The following is a 23467-nucleotide window of genomic DNA, read 5'->3' as shown; positions in this document are numbered from 1 at the left end:
TGAGCTGGCTAATGAAACGTATGAGCTGTGTCCCACGCCGTGTTGTCAACCTGTCTGGTGCGGATGCATGACCGAAAGCCTTCAGCTAAATAAGTCCACTTAAACAACGTGGTCTATTATGGGACTCCTCCTCCCATAATAGGACGAAACGGCCGTCCAGTGTTTCCAGGTTTTCCATGGTGGTCTAGCTTCAATTGACTCACGCTTTCAACTATGAGAATTCGAAATCACCGATCAAATTGAAAATAAGATTCTAATGCAGACTGAAGAGTAATATCTAAATAATGCTTATCAGTGATATCTTTATTGTACGTAAGCAGTGAATTGCTAATAGTAATATGAACGTTGCAATAGGATTTTCCTCAGATTTTATATCACTACTTGAAGATTTTGAATCAGTCTACTTAATGCCTGCAGTTTATTTGTCAACACCAAATAATCGAATGAAACTCTAGGAGGGTTAAAAGATGAAGAACATTGTTTGTAACAAGTAAGACAATTATAGGTACATCCTGTCAGCCGCTATTTAAGTTACTTATTGAATTTGATTCTGATAACGAATCTGTACATATTGTTTGCTTCGTCTTGACAAAGGAATTGTTATGTTATTATGGAACTTTTGCCTCTTATCTATCTTCGATCGACTGAAATGTCTAAGAACATGATGAACTATACAGATTATATTTCAAGAATGATTGAGCTTACAATGCAACAATCGGCCCAACGTGTGCACTACAAGAGGGAGCTAAATCAATGTTTTTCGCAATGATTTCGTGGTTTTACTGCAGAAAAATACCATTTACACGTGAGGAAAGCTGATATTTGTGTAACCCAACGGACACCCAACAGACCCTCAGCAATTGAAATACGGAATGACAACCTCCTGTCAGGCCGATCAAGGTTATAGAAACGAAACGGCGGGCGACTTTGAAAGGATCTGATTTTTACCGCGCCTTGATGTCGGTATGTGATGAATTCTCTAGCCATAATTCATAACCCTGTCTACTAATTTTTAATCCTTATTTTCTACAATATTTTATAACAGCCTTTGGCGAGACTATAATTTGTGGACGAACCAATGAGATTCAAGATAGCAGGTCTTAGACTTTAGAGCGAGATTCATCCACTCATTTGACTAAATACCATTTTGGCATTATAGCTGATGTCAGTTCGTGATGAAAACATTAAATATAATCTCTAACACTAACGTTCAATCATAATTCTTAATCCTAATTCCTCGCACTAATTTATAACCCTCATTTTAACCTAGTAAGTAGATGGCATAATCAAGGTTATTTTAGCGTTGCTCAGAGGTCGTCCATAAATTATAGCCTCAGCCAGCCTATTATCTCTAGAAAATAGTTAAATTTTCTTAGCGTCACGTTAGCAGCACTACACGTCCATAACATAATCTCCCGATTTTGGGGAGAATTCGGGGTTTTCCTCAAAGTTCAATGACAGTTGGCAGTCTCCCTTAATACTTGGAGGAGCCACTTCTCTAGGATTTTCTTGAAATTTTCTATAGAGGCTTCCCCGAAATAGTGAGATCGGGAAATTATGGTCTCTGAATTTTCATATGATTGTAAAATTGTTTCCATTACTTCGTTTCGCCCTCGTCCTAACTTATAATGGAACTGTCGTTTTAGACAGGTGAGGCTATCATGTACTATTTTAGTCAGCACGAGAAAGTTATGCCCGTTTCGCATACGTTCCTCACCTCTCGGTACTCAAGTTCAAGTGCTTCGAGACCTGTAGTGATATTCAAGTCACTAAAATATTTCCCATCACTGCACTTTTTAAGTATTTATATCGATCCATGTACGGGGTGCCTACGTTTCTTGATTTAGGATCCAAACTGTAAGGCAAAAAACGCGTCTAAGCAACCTTGCTGAAACATCAATAGCGTGTTTTAGACTCTTTATAATGTAGACTGTGTTCTGTTCCATAACATCTTTTACTTTGTTAAAAAATTATTTAATCCCTTACACACATTATTTGCAAACACATGCAAATTATGATGACACAACAGATAAATAGATAATGATAAACAGCAACCATTTTTGTAAAGTTGTAAGGGTAATCTACCATTTAATGCTGGTCACTGGTTTCTTAAAAAGGTTCTTTTTTCGGGATGGCGATGTCCGACGATCCCCACTTGTGTCCGAGCTTGGGATCGTCAGTAACACTAGAACGGCTCCAGGTTGATCCTATATATTACAATAATCTTTCTGTTGTTTGCTATTTCACTCCAAACTAATTTAGGCGTCGATGTAGGTCTATTATGAAGCAGCATTTTGCATTTAGGGGAAGGCCGACCATTGCTACTACCTTGAAATGGTAATCGTAATGAACTAATCGAGCTATACTGTCTGGAACAATCGTTTCTCAAGGTTCTACTATGCAAGACAGGTCGGTTGAAGAGCAGTAGGACTAAAAACAGCAAACCCAAGGTCCAAAGGCGAAGTCGCACTACTGACTATACAGAGGTGTGAGAGCAGCAAGGTATTTCATTCAGACAACCAGCATGAAAGCAATGTTGCCTTCCCGCAAAGGAAAGGTGAAGTTAGAAAAGGTCGATCCTAAAAATACACACTTAACCTTATTCCACGAATTTCCGTCTCTGGTTGTAAGGTCTTCCTTCCTTTTATTTATGTACTTCTTTGAAAACCCTTCGATGATAAATACTGCCACAGAATGTCTTAACAGTCAGATGCTCCTTAAAGACTAAAAAATACGGTTATAATCTAGCATCGATAAGTATGACTATACTCTAAAACTTGGTCAATACATTCATGCTAAGCTTTGAGACAGGCCTGGTTTTTACGAGCCTTGTGAGAGTATTTATATTCTATGTTAACCGAACTGTTTCCTATGTGGATATCATAAGAGGATTTCTGTCTTTTATTATAAGCTAGGACAATCAGCAGTCGCAAACCAGTCAGATGTAAGCTGTGGTAATATTTTCAAATGACATAATGGTGTCTCTAACTGTCAATTCCAGTTTTTATGCTTCCTATCGGAACTCGTCTAACTTTTTTTCCCGTCCGCACCTGTGACATCACTGTGGTGGCCGGGCTTGCCATCGTGATTCAACCGAACCATATTTATTTATTATTATTTATTTAAACACATAAATATTGGTACAAGGAAGCACCAGATACATATGCGCCTCACAAATCTCATGCGATTTGTGTGAGGGTTGTGATACTGCCCAGGTGCCCAAACTGAAGCAGGTGGTTTTCTTAGGGGCCCACACCCGGAGCTTTTGACCGAAAGATCTGATCCACAAGGCAGTGGAACATCGTAAGGAGATGCAGTCCCATGGTAGCCGGTGATCAACGATTGATTCGTACGCCATTTGTTCCCTCAGGATACTGGAGCCCATGTGCACCATTGGTTTGGAATCAGGGTTTTCCAACTCCCCTAGGTGGACTAGCCTTGTCCACCAACCCGGTTAAAGCGCCGGACATTCGTTTTTCGTCCTCTCAATTCCGTAAACAACAGTAATGCCACGAGTAGGCAGTGAGTAGGACTTCCCTGGCAGAGGCTATATATTCGCTGGCCATGTGAGAGCATTTCGAGAGGGAGAGCGGACTCTCCCCACTCTCGGTCGTACCAGGGCTGGAACACATTCCTTTAGATTCTACGATGCCAGGCATGTCGGTTGTAAACTAAAAGCAGCAAAGTAGGGTTCAAGGGCGAAATCGTGCTGCTTGCTGTCAGTCAGTCACAACGTAGAACTTCGTACGTACGTACGTACATCAGTTCTAGTTGCCATACCACATTAACACAGACAGGCAGTTGTCGATTCAAATCTCATATTGATAGAGGTAGTAAGAATAAAAGCACTATTCGGGAAGATTATGGTTTGAAGATGTTATTCAAGGAATATAATCCAGTGAAATAAATTTGAAAGGAGAACAAAGACAGGGGCATGAAGAATTCAGAAGATTAGAATTTGGGAGAACGCAATGAGTGGATGCATTTTCTCCATTGCAAACGATTTTGAGCCATGCCATTCAAGGTCTCTAACCATCGGTTGCTATCATCTCGCGGATCCCAACCAGGTAGTCTACACCTACCAACATAGCTCAGTCCTAATGCCGGTCTCTTTAACAAGTCTGGACAGTTGTCTGCTATTTCCGCTACCTTTTCCATCTCTCTTGCTTTCTTGATCCACCACTGTTCGCGATCATTGCGTCGGCTACTTGTTAGCCTACGTCTAAGCTGACTCCGCTTTTTGTTATGTTCAGAGACAGATGGGATGAGTTTTCGAGCATCTATCAGTGCGGTAGATGCTGCTGAGATCCAGTGTTTCTCCCTAACCTTATGGTTTACCGTACTAGCAGATATCACTGCTGTTTCCACAGCTTTTCGGATGTCATTCCACGCTGCCTCGGGATGGGTATAACTTACATGTCTGCCTAACTGTTTTTCTAGTTCCTGAAATATATTCTTAGCGTAGCTATCATGAAGTAGAACTTTAAGAGGCTTCCTTACAACGTCTTTCCTACGTCCAATAAGACGCAGACAGACATAATGCTAGCTGTAGAAGGGTTTAACAATAGTAAGGTGCTTGATAACGATGCTGCCTTCCTATGAAAGAGGGATGGGGTTAGACAAGGTCGACTCTAATACTATCACACTTTGCCTTTCCTCACGGCAGTAAGGTCTTTTGGAGTGAGGTGCTGACACATCAAAGACTTCTCGTAAAAGTGTCGTGCGCGACCGGCATTAAGCAGTTGTATCTTGGGCTCTGCAATCACGCTCCTACACCACTAAGACCAGCAATAACCCTTCCCAAGTTCCTCCAGAATAAGTCTTCCACGATGTTGGCGACGGGGTTGAAAACCTCCCTCAAACATGTTTCAGCACATGAGATCATTTTGTTGACTGACTTATTCAACTTTCTTCACTACTAACCTGGATGTAAGTAATGGCGGTGTGGATCTGCCGCCTGGAGAACGACTTCTCGACCTTGAGTATGCGGATGATATTGTCTTACTGTGCGATAATGCCCAAGGCATGCAATCCGCACTTAATCAGTTGGCAATCAGTGTCCGCAGGTACGGTATGTGCTTTGCATCCTCCAAGTGCCAATCTGGGCCATCTTTGGCGCCTTCGTGATGTTAGTCTGGCTGTAAAAGGTCGGATCTACAACGCGTCAGTGAGAGCAGTTTTGCTCTATGCTTGTGAAACCTGGCCTCTCCGAGTTGAGGATGTTAGACGACTCTCTGTGTTCGATCATCGTTGTCTCCGAAGGATTGCTGACATCCAGTGGCAACACCATGTTAGTAATGCAGAGGTTCGGCATCGTGTGTTCGAGCGCAGAGACAATAATTCAATTGGTGTCACCATCTTGAAACACCGACTTTGGTGTCTTGGACATGTTTTACGAATGTCGTCCCAGAGACTTCCACGTCGTGCATTATTTGCCAACGCTGGGACTGGTTGGAAAAAGCGGAGAGGAGGTCAGTGTATGACATGGTGTCGTGGTATGAAAGAAAGCTGCAAAGGGCTAGCTTCTGTTGGTCCTTCACGACTCCCTGGCTGGGGTCCGAGAGATGGTGCAACACAGTAGCTAGAGACGTTATCAGATATGGCTCAGAATAGAAGCCAGTGGCGATCCTGCTGCAACCTTCTTTTACTTTCTTCATAAAGAGTGGCTATAACTTTCTTAACTCAGAGAGCTCTTCTGGTTGTACATTTCAGTTCCCCCCATCATTACTCTTCTCTTTTTTTCCTTCTTTTATATATACGCATCTTCTTCCTTCTCCTCCCATTCTCATTATTTTGTGTGGTGCATATGTATCCGGTGCCCTTTGTACCAATATATATGTGATTAAATAAATAAATATAACTACTAACCTCAAATTATTAATGTGAACGATATTTATCGTCGACATTTTGCACAAAATTTCGAGTTGTTGGCTTAATCGCATCGAACCATCCCTCTCAGTATATGTCTACCCACTTATAACTAGGTATTATTTAGAATCTGTCAACTTATTTTCTGTGTGCTAGCAGATCTGCTTATGTGGTTTGTCATGATATGTAGACTACATTTTCATACAATACTCAAAACCAAATGCTTGGGGACTTGTTAAGCATTCACAAAAATTTTCGGGGGACGAATACATAGCTATTTAAATTACATCAATCATGACATCTTAACTCTCAAATGTCTTCTAGCTAACTCATACTGTGCTGATAAGTAGGCTGCTAACAAAGAGCACGTAGTTTGGGGAATTTCGTGGCTGTACTTGCTTGTAACATGATTAGAAAACACTACAAGTTCTCATTTTATGAATAGATAGTTATTATTTAAACCGATAATGTTCCCAAAGTCTATGTGTTAAGCGAATTTTATCCGAAATTGTCAAGAATATTATTGTATTAAATCCTCTTAATTCTACTCCTTAGTAAATAATCTTTCACTCAGTGACTAACAAATATGGGAATTGTCGTATGATACCGGTCTTTCTCTTTGTTAACATGATTAAGTAAACTAGCATTTACATTCTGGTTCATTTTTATCACGTAAACAATACAATACCTAACTTTTTATGACAGAAATATATCCCTAGTTAGTTGCTAATTTGTTCCGTTCATTATGGTTCTGCAATAATCCAGGCAAAAAATATATCTAGCTTAGATAGCTGTACTGTACACAGAGTTAAAGGTGTGGAAATTTCGCACAATTTTTCACCTGCTATAAATGTATTTATTTTTATTCATCAGATCCATTTCTCAGCCTGGCTTGGTATTATTCTGGGTATATCATGCTTTGTATTGGGATATTTATATTCACTTTTTAATTATTTGCAACCACAAATGAGTGGGTCAAGTTCTACTCAATTTAAACACGCAATCCATGTTTATAAGTAAGTTAATATAACGTGTATATTTTAGAGATCAAATACAGAAAAACAATGAACTTGGTTCTTCTTTTTCTGTCTACTATCGTGGGGAACATGTTGTCGATACGATTGGAGGTTATGTAGATAAACGATTTCGACTGCCATGGGTAACTTCAACTATTAGCCAACTGTTCACTGTGTCTATGGTTGTTGTTCCTTTCTCATTCGCTAAGTTGTACCAAGAGTAAGAGTGAAGTATCCATCTTATCATTTCAGCGAACTTCTGGATATTGAATCTTCGATACAACATTATCTTCCTCAATTCGTGGTTGCCAATGTTACTGTATCTGATTTACTCACGCATCAGGTATTTGATAACGCTTACTGATATAAAAAGTCCGGTTTTCCATACTTTGTAGGTCACGCATCCCTAGCTAAATGGAGAGATGACCACAGGAATGCGCTGAATGACATCATTAATCAGATACCTCCTGTCCTACCACGTAAGTCTAATAATCAATAATAACCGTTGTAAAGGAACTCAAGTGTTTCATCTACACTCAATGGCCTTATTGTCTGATGCAATCGTGCGCAAAGTAGACCACAAGAAACGGACACTGGCACGTTATTTCATGGAAGAAATCGCATGGCCTCTTGGTAAGCAGTATGAATAAACTGTTTATGAAACCAACGAAAAATAATTGCTATTTGTACTGTCTTTAGATTGCTACACGGTGATTTTCATTTCCAATCATTATTCAGCATTAGTTTGTGTGCAAAATTTAATACATGGAAATTCTATTGTTCAAGATATTCTTGTAAACTGTTTTATAAACCGATTTCCTTCATTCATACTGTACTTAAGGTTTAGATATGCTTATTGGGATTCCACGTACCCAACTATATCGTGTTGCACGAACATATCACGCCAATGCTTTAAGTGTATTTAGCGCCATTTTACATTTAGACGTGACATATCCGTGGAAAAATCTGGTCACTGCTGGTTGGCTTCCGTACTCAAAAGAGCGAAATATGGCGTTGAACGTGTTTGATGATTATGAGGTAAGCAGGTCTATCATCACAATTACCCTATTTCTAATGATAAGTCTCATAGTGAAACATACATTCCTTTTTATGTTCGAGGCAGTTAAATATTCTTAGCACGACTATATTCCAAGATAGCATATCAAGATGGTGCAGACTTCAAACGCTAAATATTGTAGTAACTTCATATCTACTACTGTGCTAACGGGTCGTATACTGCCCACTGCGCGATTGTATCAGTTCATCAAATTAATAACTATTGCTTTCAGCTGCATTAGATGATACAGACGTTCTTATCCAGGTCCACTAAATAATTATAGCTTATGGTTAGAGATCCCGGGTAACATGGTTGAAAATTGATCGTGATCTTCCTGTAGGCCCCAAGTTATATTATCCTAAAAAAATTTTCTGTCTTTAGTTCTCACCTCTATTGATATTGTTATTTCACGATTTTGATTTCCATGTGATTACATTTCTGACCATATTAATGTGATTTGTGACAACTTTTGTTTAATACATGTAATAGTGAGGTTCGACGCAGGGTATTAGGAAATGATGGTAAATCAGTTGATGAGGTGATGAATCTTCATCGACTGAGATGGTTAGGCCACGTGTTACGTATGCCTGAACACCGATTACCACGACGCGCTATGCTGACTAGTGTAGGGGATGGTTGGAAAAGAGTTAGGGCGGCCAAACCAAAACATGGCATCAGTGCTTGAAGTCACTAACTTCTAGTCTGAGCCATGTTGGCAGATGCAGACTACCTGGTTGGGGTCCGCGTGACTATCGTAACCAATGGTTGGAGACTCTATGTGACATGGCTCAGAATCGACCACAATGGCATAGGTGTATACACTCTTTATCTTCCCTTAAACCTTAAGATTAAAATTGCTTCATAACTTTTTTCCTTCCTATACTATATCCTTATATACAACCTATCTTTTATATACTACAACCACTAAATTAACTACTATGAATTTGGTGTTCATCTTGTTGTGCCAACGAGGTATGGCAACTTGGACCGATATATATGTGTGCCTGGTCCTATGTTGTAGTTGACTGACTGAATACATGTTTTTGCTCCACATCTTAGGTTTCTATGCAGAAATGTCGGGTTTTTGTCATCACACCGTTTAGGCTTCCAGTCGATATTCAAAATAGTTGTCTCTTTATCCAATTTCCTTTGGAAATTAAATTATCAATGGCTTTTGACTTGTCTATTGTAGCTGTTGATTTGTTCTTGACTGTTCATATACATTAACTAAATTTATTGCAATATACTGTATCATTCCTGATGTACAATTCTCTGTACATGCATGATTAGATTTGTTATACCAGTCGTGCAGCAATGAGATTTAGTGTAGTAATCAGGTTGTTTTAAACAACCATTCAATGAATAGACTATTATTTGTTCATTGTTTAGTTTTCTTTCTTTTTTATGTGCAGCTTTATTATAATTGGAACCCTGATCTTTTGGAAATCCCACTGGTTTCATCACACCTGTTCACAAACGCACGAAATCTGGCTCGTCTGTTTACTCTTTTGGAAAACTCAGATAAATTAACGAATACGACGGTATCAGACAATATACCATTCGTCTTCAAAAAGTCGATACGAAATTGGATGCTACAGGTTGTTAATACATCTTCTTATGATCCAGTTCTTCACCGGTATTTAAAACTCAGTTCGGCAGGCTTTATGGTCACGAATTCACCAAAGGTACTGTTGATTTGATTAGTAGTTGTGAGAAAAATTTACATTAGATTATAGTATAATGTAGTTTCAGTTCAAGCATCAAATGACTATCCAGGACGATGGAATTAATGGGTTCACTACATGTATTAGTAGATATTCTAAAGGAGGTCAGGGTGGTGCCACCTTCCACGAGGCAGAAATGCAGTTTCGACTTAACAGTAATTTTGCGTGCTCCGAACAAACTAGATATTAGAAAATATGGTACAATAAAGTCAATTTTAAATCTCGGTCTCAACACATCATTCTGCTGTAAATGTTTTCACTTGGATGAACTATTCCGGATAAATATGTTTACATCTAATAATTTTACTTAAGCCCTTGAGATGATTAAATTCTGATTTTATCCCCATACAATTACTGGGTCAGATTAAGGACATTCAAATCAACAATGACGAGCTGGTAATATCCTTCGATGTAACAGCCTTATTCACCTCAATTGAACCAAGCTTAGCAAAGGAAACTCTATCCCTGCTTCTCACCAACGACACAGATCTCGCAAAGTCTACATAGGTTTAAAGCCAAAGTTTACTGGAACTCATCGGTTTATACCTAACAACATACTTCAATTCAACAACAAAATCTACAAACAAACGAAAGGAGCACCGACGGGATCACCGATATCAGGACTTATTGCAGAAGCAGTGATGCAGAGACTGAAAGCCTCAATCTTACCGACGAACAAGCCAAAAATTTGGTTTCGTTATGTGAACGACACATTCTTCATTCTTGAATAGGACTAATCGGAAAACACCTACAGTCTGATCAACAACGTCTCTGATGACATCAAGTTCACAATAGAACAGGAATTGAACTACAAACTACCATTCTTAGATGTATTAATCACTAGAACTGACACAGGAAAACTGGAGACTCAAGTATGTCGGAAGGCCGACCCACACAGGTCAAATTCTCAGTTACAGCAGCAACAACAACCCAAGAGCTCAGAAAATCAACTGCATACAAACTCTGTTCAAGAGGGCGAGAACACACTTGAAGCGCAAAAAAATAAAAAAAATACCTAAAGACCATCTTTCAAAAGAAAGGCTACCCAATCAACTTCATCGAAAAATACCAGCAAAATGCATCATCAGAAACAAAGTCAAGTACAGAAACCAACAAAAAAATAATCCTACTATACATAAAAGGCATATCAAAAACTACAACGAGATTGTTGAAGCCCTTCGGAATAGGTGTAGCACACAAACCACTTCAATCAATCCTATGCAAACTAAAAGACGAAATGACAGAAGAAGAAAAATCGAGCATCATCTGCAAAATAAATTGTTACAACTGCGAAAAAACTACATCGGTCGAAGCGGACTCCCTCTTTATCTTCGTCTTCATAAACTTCAACTAGCGGTCAAACACCACGACGTAATTTCACTTACATCAATGCATGTGGACACGCATTCAACTGGAAAAATGTTGAGATTTTGGATAGAGGTAATTCTAAAGCTTGGCACTCAGGTCAATCAGCAATGAACAAACTGTGATGTTTACGAGTATTTGAATTATAGTATAAACTAGTAATCCCAGCAATAACTTAATTTAACCAAGAAGTATTAGATGAGCACGAACGAATGTAGTGTATTTGGAATTCAAAATCAAAACAGTCATCAATACAAAGAAATCATTGATTCATATAAACACCACACAAGCACACTGAAATCGATCCAATCTATCAACCAATCTGAAAAATTATAGACAAATACAGGACCAAAATTCAAACATATGGGAGATACAACCAAAGTAAAGAAGTAAACAACGACAGGTTTAACGTCAACAATAACCAATCAACGTCGAGGTTTTCAGGACAGCTGTGAGTCATATATGTAGAAATTCGAACACATTACTTGTACCTGAAGTTGGTGCTGATGATGTCGTTCAGAATAACGAAGAAAGCTCCACGACCAAACCATTCATCTCAGCGAACAAAACTTCATCAAAATTATAGAAACTGGCTAGAAAGTTGTTAACAAGCGTTGTACTAGCAGACTGACTCATTCATAATTGTCATTTTTTCGCTATTAGTAATTTTACCCTAAAATATATTTTGCTTTCTGCTGTTCAACGTCAATTATCACTAAGTTATACCATATAATGTACAGTAACATCGCTTTTTGTTGAGAGAGTAGGGTAAATATCTAGTAAAAGAACTATTTCTTTTCATATCGCTCGTGGTGGTACTTGTTGGCTGAACTGATGTTACTTTGTTTCGAAACGTTCGTAGGTGTTCTGTTATTCTCGTGCCAGTGATACCATGAACGCTCATTCTCTGTCTTATTAAGTGTAAAGTTTAATCAGGATTACAAGCTTTTAAAATTTATACTATAAAATTAGAGACGTAGTAAATAGGTTGACAATGTGCTATGTAGAGTGTCAGAACTCACTTTAATTCTATACATACACTTTTTAAATTATACTGATATATATATATATTTATATATTGTGGAACCATGTCAATGTTTTTCTTGCCTGTTTTGAGCATAGTATGCTACTAAAGTATAAATCGTTGTCAAGTAAATTATATGCACAAGTCAATTCAGTATTATCTTGTATTATTATCTGTTTATTCCATACTGTTATTTGTTAAATAAATTATCTTCATTCCCTATTTTGTACAGAATACCTTAATGTTTGGCATGTGGGATGATATTCTTGGTCAAGGAGTTTTTATTGATCCTCAGCTACAACTAACATGGGCCTATGTGACTAATCATGCACATGCTCGATCTCTTAACAAGGATTTTATTTTAAATTCTTTGATTGATTCTGTTTATTCTTGCATCAAGGAATAGTCTCAGGTCTCGTAGCATCCATTGAAAAAAGACTGGTACAATAAGTTCTATTCAATATTTTGGGATGTCTTTTAAAGATATAAACCAAATGTGTATATTTTTTTTATAATTGATCACGATTTATATGATCTGTTGAAGTTAATTGTTGCATTTAAACTTGGTAAATAAAAAAATACCTTTTTATTTTTCGCTTAATGTCTTCTCAATTCTACCGAATAGTATTTGACTTATTATAATTCCTACATGTTGGTTATATCCGTGATAGTTTAGTGTTAATTTATTATCCTTTATTCATTCATTAACTATTCTCGGTTTCATGAGAAAATTACACTTAAAGCAAAAACGATATTCATTTAAACTTGTAAGTTCAGTAAACTAAATACTCATCACTCAGTTCTGTCTAAATGTGGGATGATAGTGTTTATCAGATCCATTCACTCAAATTGCATCTTCCCTGTTAGGACTAAACGATGGATAATAAGAAATAATTATTGTCACCATTCTAGAATTACGAAAGAAATAGCAAAGCGAATACTGATGGATAAACTAATCTCCGGTGAATGTCTCAAAGAGTTACTTGTTCTAACAAGTACGTTCTTTTCATTTAGAGAACGATGAATGAGCTAGATAGCTTGATTTTAATAGATTTCTTTTTTCAATAACAACAGAATGATGTTACTGATTTTCTTTTGTTAATTACCATAATAATCATGAAAATTACGTCCATAACAAATGTTAGCGAGTAAATAAGGATTTGTCAAATAGACAGCATTCATAGTCGTTATTTTAGACAACAGGTGATAGCTCTTAAAATAGATCATCCTATCCATAAACCTTACTCTTATCTCGCTACCCTTACCCCAGGTTTAGTGTTGGTTTATAACTTTCGAGCTTCTACACACCTGGCAGTTTTAGGAACAATTATAATATTGGATAAAAAGACTTGGTTACGAGTAGGTATGCTCTCCCCGAGACGAAGACAGTAATAACAGTATTCCGTCTACTCTATGTATTTTTACTGTCCTAGTATGTGGTTACATTAACAAAGCGTACGATATTAAATTGTATGTGTTGTGACGGGTGGTGTCCAAGATCTAGTACTGATACACGGTGTGCCGCGCGCTAACCCTCCTCCCCAACTGACTACTTGAGAGAGGAAGTGTACTGGACCATCGAATAAAACGTACAAATACTCATTCATATACATATATACCACTCTAATCCTTAAGGAATTGACCCGTTTCTTAGCCAGTAAAATGCATTTGTTCTTTAGGTCGCTTCTGATTGCCATCGACTGACCTCGTCAGGCTCTTCATATCAGTATGAACTTCGGGAAAACTGACCAATATTCAAATTCTTGTACTTTATTGGCTTGGAAAGGAATAATAATATGATGACCATACAACATTAAACTTAAGGGGATATTTGTCGTTGTTCAACTTTTTTCTTAGGTACTAAAGTTTCATGAAGCAGTGAGTAAGCAACCAAAAAGAGAAACTATAAGCGTATAACAGTCGAAAATACACTTTTAGTACTTCAATTCACCCACAATCAATAAGAAAGTTTCCATGTGACATCTGTTTCCCCTCTTTAAGCAACTTGGATACAGAATTGGCATACGTCCTCCAGCTCTTAGCTGGCCTAAAAGGGCCATATTAAACCGAAATTGAATGAAAGCAACACAACCTGACAGGCTAACTTTAATGGTGATGGTCTGTTTAAGTTGTCTGGAATATTAGTTAGAGTTTAGTGCTTATACGTAATCTCATTTGACTGGTCTCGAACTTTGACCATTCCAACCAATAGCAAAGGACTTAAATCCTCTTGCGCTACCCACAGAGGAATCACTTTGAAAAATATTGTTCAAAGTATGTCTCATAATCAATCGGCATCAGGATTTAGGTCGAAAATAACAAACTCAGGGAAACTGAGCAGTTTTCAGACATGGTCGTAGATGTTTTGACGAAATCTCTAACCACCACGTTTTAGAATACAGATGTATACTGACGCCTGTATTAAACCGCGCTCCCCAATCTTAAGGGAGCATTTGACTCCACTGACTTAGGGGGTTTTGTGGCCTTATTAGAATGTGTATCGATGTGGATGGTCTGAATGCTCTTTACTCGAACACAATTGGATAGACCAGAACGTATGATGAACTGTCATCAATATAATCCAGTCTTCTGAACATCTCGAATAATAACCCAAACATTTTTAAGGTGCGTTCCTCTCCCCATAAATGCGAAATATTTCTTAAAGACTGTTCTGCTATTATGTCTATAGTACGATAAGCAGTTGAGCCTCCAGATCACAACCCCTATTCCAGAAATCTTATCGGTCCTGGTGGGTTGATGGCTGGAGAAATCCCAACACGAATTCACAAACCTAGATCGACATTTCCTAACCTATGTCACATTTTGAGTTAGTCTAGATGTCTTTAACAACCAAAAGATAAATTCATTGCACAACAGTTCTCTTCTATTGGCTGTGAAACGTGGCTTTGCAAAATAGAGGACAATCGTATTTTACTAGTATTTGACATGAATGTTGTGCGAGCATTGTCTATGTGTTGATAATACTGAGCGATTAATGCTGAGGTTAGATCCAGGGTACTAGGCGAACAACACAAGTCAGCTGATGAGAATGAATGTTCATCGATTGAGGTAGTCGGGATGTAATGTATGTTCGACCGCCACCTATTAGTGAGCCATTATGGCTGATGTAAGAGTAATAAGAAATTAGGGGCGGATTACCTGAAACGTGACATCAGTTAATGAAGTCACTGACAGTTGGTTTGAACCATGTTTGTAATTGGAGATTACTTGATTAGGATCAGCAAGATTATGTCCAGTGGTTGAAAATGTTGAATGATTTCACTCAGGATCGGTCGCAAGGACACAAGTGTAATCACTTTTCCTAACTTAATATTTTAGACTTTTCATACAATTATATGAATTATTTATAAATTTGAATAAAGAGCAAATATCTTTGCAGAATAACATGAGTTCATCTATTTCGTGGATTCTCCTCAGCTGCTTATAACCAAAAACCATAGTATTAATCATTAGAACGAAACAAGTACACATAATCTCAATCAGAAACGTCTAGTTTAAACGAAGTTACATGTACTTTTTAAAGCACACACACCAGAAGAACAGAAAGGAGGGTTTGTATCAGCATCTGAGTATTCTATAAAATTTGAGACTTGACGGACAAGAAATTTTCAACAATGCATTTGCTCGACATTCAACATAATGTTTAAGTTTCACAATCTTTTAAAATAAACAAAGGGAGTCGAAACCATAACTCTTTTCCGAATCTGTTGCAGTCAAACGATTTGGACGCAATTTATGCATCCTCAAAAAAAACAGTTATCAATCTTGTTTTGCCCTGCTAACCTTATTTTTTTAAGATTAAGTAGGACTGTTTCCCGTAAATTCTAACTAAAATTTTTAGTATCTTCATTCTTATTTTTGAGCTTCACTCAGCTGGTCTATATTACATTATCTACCTTCGATTTCAAGAATTATCTCATCTCCATCCTCTTCTAGAATATTCATATATCTAACTTATAAATAAGCGTCTCCATAAACTTCCCTATCTCCACATATTGACTCAATTTATTCTAGACATTTTCGGTGTAGATTATGTACACTTGCTTCATTTTAATGATTAATACTATGGTTTTAGGTTGTAAGCAGTTGAAGAGAAACCACGAAACAAGTGAACTCATGTTATTCTGCTATGACATTCGTCCTTTTTTGCTCGAGTCTAGACTTTGTATTCGATGAATTCATTCTATTTTTGGACTACATTTTCGATCCTTAATCTTCCCTACTGTTATTGGTACTACTGCTATTACTTTAAATTTAGGTATCTATCCTGTTACTTTTCGCTTGTTATGTCGACGTAGTATAACGTGATTTGACAAACATTTAGGCCAGACCGTTGACTATAACTGTTCGGTTATAATGAATGAGGTGAATACTTTTCTCCTCGTTTATTTGAATGAGAAGCGAAGCATAGCATGTTGTTCTGTAGAATACCGTTTTTTCTTGTAGAGATATTTATGATCAGATCTCTTGAATAAACTAATTGATGTAGGAGGTACAAAATAAAGCCTTTATAAACAATAATACATTTTTGAAAAAAGCCAACATTATGAATTAAAAATAGTTTGACTGTAAAAAACATAAAATCTTGACACAATATACTTATACTAGTTCGTAGTATAGTGTTATAAGTTTGGTTTTGAATGTGGATGATGTTGTGAAACTCTCGGTTTATTTGGTAGCATTTTACATAATTCATAATTCTGTCCATTAAGATATTGATCACAGTCACTAAAAGTACTACGAAAACTTTGTCGTGATTCTAAATTTCGACTTGCCACGAATTCCGATCTATTCACCTGATGATGTTGTCCAGTACTCCTGCTAGTAGTTGTACTAACATTGGATATTGAATTATGATCGACTAATTCTGTAGAATTGTTTAAATGCACAGATGTGAGATATTTTAACATTGAAAAAATGACATCTGGACTGCAACCCAGTGCAATCAAGCCATATACTCTTCTAATAGAAAAAGATATGGAAAGTTAAATGTTATCAAAACAACAAATAATAATCGATAATAATTATACATAAAAATTACGTTTTTTCAATAAACAACCCAGTAATCAGATAAACTACTCTGACAGCTAGCGGATACATGCAAAAGTAGTGTGTCGATGACTAAATTTAGGAAATACAGTTCAAAAATAACGAATGAAATCTAAAAATGATGAAATACTACGACTAAACATTTAAATGAATATAATGAGTAGATCTATTCAGGCCACTTCAAATAATTGTGAATCATGTCACATTTGAGGTCTTTAACTAAAATTAATTTGATGACATTAACTGGAGGGCTTACACCTCCACATAAGAATTAGACCCACAGTCAATGGCGTCATGAAACGATACGAAGTCATTGTCTGGAAACCCTTGAGTCTTCCAACTTACAGGTTTATATACTGTATTTTATAGACCCATTGCACTGAATGGATACCCGAAAGTGTTTTCTAGTTTACAACTGGAAGAGATTACCAGGTCATCCATCTACGTAAGCATACCTTATCTATTTATTTCCTTATTATTGATATATACTACCGGAAATTTAATTATTTCCATACTTTAAACCTAGAAAGAGCGACCTTACTAGATCGTTTGATTATAATTAGGTAAATAGGGTCACGTGTGGAAGAGTGAAATAACGATGAAATATTGGGGTTTTATTTCAAAGAATGAATGCTTTATTGTGACTTATTTTGAACTCTACTAGTCATAGCGTCTAACCACAAACCACAAGACGCCCCCGAAATACCGATCAAGAAGCTTGCTTTTCCTTATATGGCATAATGGATTGATTTGTTCACTTCTAACCGTTTCTTAAGCATATCCCACACTGAGTAACGTCAACTGACGAGGTAGGATGACTGGTTACAGATGGAAAACGGAATAAGATGTTTCAATTTCACTAAAACTAATCGTACAGTAGCCAGGTACCAGATTGTCAGTTTAGTTTTCACTCATAATTTATGTGAGGGGTAGGCGTACTATTTAGGTACTCAAGCTGAAGCAGGCGAGGTGGCATTTAAACTCAAAATCCGTTGGCTGAAAGTCAAGTTTGTCAATCACAAAACTACCGCTCTACATAATCTTGTATAATGACATACTTTCTTCCATACAACTCTCTGCTGACCGTTGTCATTACTTAATCAACGATCCTATCACTTCCAAGGAATGTTTCAAAGATACTAAGGGTCAGGTGTCTGCGATCTTCTCGTGTCTTTTTAAGTTTTGGGAAATTGAATTTCCGTGCCAGTTTTCGAGCCAAAAATGTATTAGGCTTGTAGAACTAGTCTACTAAGCAGGACATATACATGAGTCAAACTTTAGATTTCAAAGAAAATGAAATAAAATGCCATCTGACTAAACCGATATAAGTCACTTAAAGAGAAATGTTAATTAAAAAGCTGCATCATACCTAAAAACTTTGTTATCCATAGGAACTCCCGCTTTGATTGCAAGCTCATATAGAGCAACATCATTTGGGACGGTCATTTGAAATATATTAAGGTCTTTGCAGTAAAACAGTAATAAAGAACTCAAAATTCATTAAATAACAAATGCACTGAAGTATAAACTGCACGACAATATTTAATAAGAAATACTTTGTACATAGAACGAGTTATAAGATAGAGCCAAAATGATTAATAAGCAGAACTGTTGGTTTTAAACTAGAACTTTCAAACACTAAGTTGGAGTTCCTGGTATGAACTCTAACTAGCTAGGTTCACGCAGTTGTGTTTAGTCTCATCCAATACCCGATGAGACCACAAGCTAAAACGTAAGGTTATTGAATTGCATTAATTAGTTTTCTTGTTGGAACTCAATGTGAAAGTGAAGGGAATCACCACTTTGTAGACTGGTTATCCTGACGTAACCCCTTTAATCATGTAGTCTTCGAAATTGATTCACGTTCACTGGATAGCATCATGTATGACTCTGTGGGCGCTTAGCAATGGGTTTCTGTATGCTTTTTAAAAGTGCTTTAGATACTCTAGTCTACTACGGTGGATCGAAAGTTCGATGAAAAAATTAGGTTCCTGCGTGCACAAATTGTGCAAGATTTGTGTCAGGATCAGGAAGATGGATGATTAGAGGGTGCTTTGTAGTTGAAATAAACAACTATATCTAAGAACTATTGGAAGCTAGTTTAACTCATCCGAGTCACCGGCAGCAGAAAGCCTAGTGTTAATGAAACAATCTGTGAAATCAATGGAACGCCAGTTATCCCCAAATGCCCTGGTAAGGCCGAGGGTAGAATGAGTCAGCTCTCACTCTCGAAACGCTCTCACATGGCCATGTACATACAACCACTGACACGGTATTCCTACTCACTGCCTTCTCGTGGCATTACTGTTGTTTACGAAACTGATAGGACGAAAAGAGAATGTCCAGAGCTTTAACCGGGTTGGTGGACACTGAAGGTCCACCTATGGCAGCTGGAAAACCCTGATTTCACACCAATGGTGCACATGGGCTTCAGTATCCTGAAGGAACAAATGGCGTATGGACCAATCGTTGGTCACTGGCTACCATGGGACTGCATCCACCTTATATTTGAAACAAGGACTCGTTGTTTAAACCTCACATACCAAATGTCTTCACAAAGTCGAGTACAGTACCCTAAACATTCCTCGTCCAAGTGAAATAGCTGACGGATAGCCTGTGACCAAACCACCCAGCTCAAAATCATCCACCTGAGCTACAAATCTTCCCTACCATCTCAAAATCATATGAGCGTAGTACGCTTCTCGTTGTTTGAAAATGGGAGAATTTTGCCAAAAGGCAGGCTTCCACTCGAGAACAACTGTATTTTCTCCGCGAGTGTCTTCGTCAGCATGTTCTGACAACAAGTGTAAGATGCAGACCTCCAATCAACTGCCCAATGGGATGGATACACGGCCAAACCATCCAGCTCAAAGAAAAAACTCTGTGATCATCCACCTGAGTTGCAAATCTTCATTATAATTATGTTGATGGTTTGGCTTTTGTTACATTTTAATCGTGCTTCAAGAAATACCAAGATGTATTCAAGGTAGATGTAAAAAATTTGTGTGATTCCGAGAAGATCAGAGTACTATTATGCAAGCTTGTCACAGCTGAACATTAGCGCTACAAGAAGTGACTGGTGAATGTCAGAGGTTGGTGAACTTAAAACATGACACTTCTATGGTTGAAAACAGTCGTCAGCCACCATGTACACAGGTAATTAATAACCAGAAAGATTCTTCTGCACGGAAGCAGAGCAGCTCAAACAAATAGTCTCCATCCTCATGCTGGTTATGTGGTGAGTGGCATTACAAGACGTTTCGCCTGTACAAAAACTACCGTTGCACTAAATTTCAGCATAAATGACATAAGGAATCCTGTTATAGAAGGAAGATGTATCGTTTTTCACCGCGATTTCATTCCAGGAGATATAAACCTCATGCAGCAACCAGAAAAATAATGGTAGCACACACGAACAGGACAGAGTCGACGAAAATATGTAACCATCGAGGTTGAATGTTTCATTTCATTTATTTGCGAGGTAGACGGTCACGGTGCCCGCCAGCAACTTGACACTGCTTCCGACATCACACTTATTAGCTGAATAACCTGGAAGCATATCTGGGAACTCTAGGTGTTCCTAACAACCCAGTTAGCCTATAGCGCATCTAGAGAGAACTTAAATATTATTGGTATGCTATTCAGCCTCAAAAAGAAATGAAAAGACGAACGCGACATTACACATCACAGAGAATCCAGGACTAGGTTTTATGGGTCTAGACCTAATGGAAACACTGCAGCTAATAAACTACCCCACTAATCATATATACAGTAGCGTGAGAACCAACGAACCAGCGAAGAAGAATCTCAGGAACGTTGTTTTAGAGAAAAATAGTCAAGTGTCTACGAAAGAACTTGGGGAATTCAAAAAGGTAAAAGCACTACTAATTCCTTAGCCAGGAGCCACCCCAGTTTTTGGACCAAGGCGTTCGGTACCTTGTGCAGCGCTACCTATTGTTGAACAATAATTAAAGCACCCGCTAAGAAGTGGAATCATAAATTTAGTTAATTTTTCAGATTAGGCAGCATCAATAGTATTTGCTTAAAAGCCCAATGGAAGTATCCGGCTATGTGCAGATTATTTGACTGCATTAAATGAAGCACTTGAAGCTCATCAGTACACTTTATCGTTACCAGAAGACTTATCTGCGAAATTGGGTGGTGGGAAGTATTTCGCACAACTGGGTCTATCAGAAGTTTATCTACAGATTCCAGTAGCCAAAGAGTGCAAGCATTACCTGATAATAAACACCCAAGTCCAAGTCCAAATGTAAGAAAATATTTAATACTGTTGTGGATGGAAATAGTCTAACTTCACCAAATGTTCTTGGGAGTAACTCGCTCGACCCACATGACACTGTTATAAAGAAAGTTAACAGTAAGAAGCCGGTAGCTAACAGGCAGGATCTGACATCACGGTCAAAGGCCGTGAACACGACTTTTAAGGAAGTTAAACAGGTGCCTAGTGTAATCATCTGGAACTTGGCAGAATCGAAAGACACCGATCCCTCCAAGAGACATGTCCACGACCTGCAGTTAGTGGGATCTCTCATCAGAAATATACTGCCAGAGGAGGTCCCAGGGGTACATATCTCGAAAGTCATCAGACTTGGTAAGTATGTTGGAGGCGAAACCCAACAGAGAAGGATCCTTAAATTAGTACTCGGAAATTTTGAGGAAAGGGACGTATTACTAAATAACGCACGCAAAACTCGTGACTCAAACATTCGTATTCGACCTGACTGGCCAATTGAGGGTCGGATCAAGTGGAAGAATGCCCTAACAGAGTTAAAAACTCGAAGGCTAAACGGTGAAGCGAACCTTACGATTAAGGGTTTTCGGGTAGTCAGGTCTTGGAAGCCAATGCTTCCAGTCATTTCAGGCTACATCTGTGTCAGAAGTGATAGAGTTAGAAGTCGCAAGGGAGGAGGCATAATATTATATATTAGGGACCACTTCCGCATTAACTCGATCATATCGGAGGCGCATGTAAGTGGTATGTGTGAGGTAGTATGTTGTACAATTAGGTCTAGAAACGGGTTAGTGACGATAGGAGGAATATATCGTAGTCCGTGTTGTCTCGCTGACGACTTTATCCTAAAACACGTCTGTTCTTGGAGTAAAGCAGAATGTTGTCTCATCGTTGGAGACTTCAATGCACCCCATATAAACTGGATAGAGCTCACAGCTCCAGGTGGGGGTTTGATAGCGTCCTTCTGTCATCAATTATTCAATGTGCACTTGTACAATGTATCGTTAAGCCGACGCATATAGACTTGGAACATAATCCGTCATTGATAGACCTTGTCCTCACACACCACTGTGAAGATATCGTCGACATTCAACACCTTCCCCCACTGGTGAATAGTGACCATGTCGTACTTTCCTTTAAGTTCCGGATACATGGTATAGAATTTGCATCTGCTCCACCCCGTCCTAATATCTGGAGAGCTAATATTCCGGCAATCAGGGACTATGCTATCTCAATTGACTGGTCGATCGATGCTGATGGATCGATTGATGATGCATGGAATAGGTTCAAGTCTACGTTCGAATCCGTAACTCAACCGTTTATCCCATGGTCAGCACGTAAGCTATCATATTGCCCCCCATGGATTAATAAGGAAACCCGGAAGCTGTTGAAGCGTAGGAAACACTTCTGGGACTTATTCTTGTCAACAGGTCAGGCATCATTTAAGTGCGAATATAAAAAAATCCGGAATATATGTAAAAAGACCATAGCTAAATCCTGCACGGCTTACGAACGACAGTTAGCATACGATAGCCGTACCTGTCCGAAGCGACTGTTTTCGTATGTTAAAAGGCGGACGAAACGTAGTGATGGTATCCCCTCATTACTGTTAAGCGAAAATTCAGCTTTATTGGCTGAATCTGATCTAGCGAAAGCGGAGACATTTGCTAACTATTTCAGTGAAGTCTACTCTACGTGTAGTGTTACAACTACTTGTCCCGTTGACAATGAGATACCAGCCATAGGACCTTTGCACGTGACAGAGGATATTGTTCTTCCTTTGATAACTAACCTCAAACCTTGTAAGATACCGGGCCCCGATGGGTTACACCCACGTTTGCTGTCGTCGCTTGCGGACATTATCTCAAGACCGCTCACGATGCTCTTCAACATGTCCCTTTCACGCGCTCAACTACCTAGAGACTGGAAAGACGCCATAGTTAGTCCTATATTTAAGGATGGTCAGAGACGGATCGTATCTAACTACCGGCCTGTTAGCCTGACCAGCATAGTAGTTAAGTTACTTGAAAAATTAATTCGGGCTAAGCTACTGATCCACATAGATTCGTACAATCTGTTAACTCCCGAGCA

At 38.3% G+C, this 23467-nt stretch overlaps 2 protein-coding genes across 2 annotated transcripts; one reads left to right on the top strand and one right to left on the bottom strand.

The window, feature by feature from the left end:
- Nucleotides 1–911: 911 nt before the first annotated feature.
- Nucleotides 912–12641, top strand: Smp_032250 (family S12 unassigned peptidase (S12 family)). Its single transcript, XM_018790367.1, has 8 exons — nt 912–963; nt 6742–7104; nt 7137–7227; nt 7258–7363; nt 7398–7517; nt 7726–7922; nt 9354–9626; nt 12287–12641. Exons 2-8 carry the CDS (start codon nt 7064–7066, stop codon nt 12458–12460), a joined length of 1002 nt encoding a protein of 333 aa, XP_018646373.1. The 5' UTR covers nt 912–963; nt 6742–7063; the 3' UTR covers nt 12461–12641.
- A 3944-nt stretch (nt 12642–16585) lies between these two features.
- Smp_032240 (hypothetical protein) lies at nt 16586–19269 on the bottom strand. Its single transcript, XM_018790366.1, has 2 exons — nt 18494–19269; nt 16586–17037 (listed from the first exon to the last, which is right to left on the bottom strand). The coding sequence occupies exons 1-2, from the start codon at nt 18568–18570 to the stop codon at nt 16698–16700; spliced, it is 417 nt and encodes a 138-aa protein (XP_018646372.1). The 5' UTR covers nt 18571–19269; the 3' UTR covers nt 16586–16697.
- Between the last annotated feature and the right edge of the window lie 4198 nt (nt 19270–23467).

This window comes from Schistosoma mansoni, assembly GCF_000237925.1.
Source record: "Schistosoma mansoni, WGS project CABG00000000 data, supercontig 0125, strain Puerto Rico, whole genome shotgun sequence".
In the NCBI taxonomy this organism is placed as follows: Eukaryota; Metazoa; Platyhelminthes; class Trematoda; order Strigeidida; family Schistosomatidae; genus Schistosoma; species Schistosoma mansoni.
The sequence above is the reverse complement of the archived record's forward strand: the minus strand, read 5'-3'. Positions and strand labels throughout refer to the sequence as shown.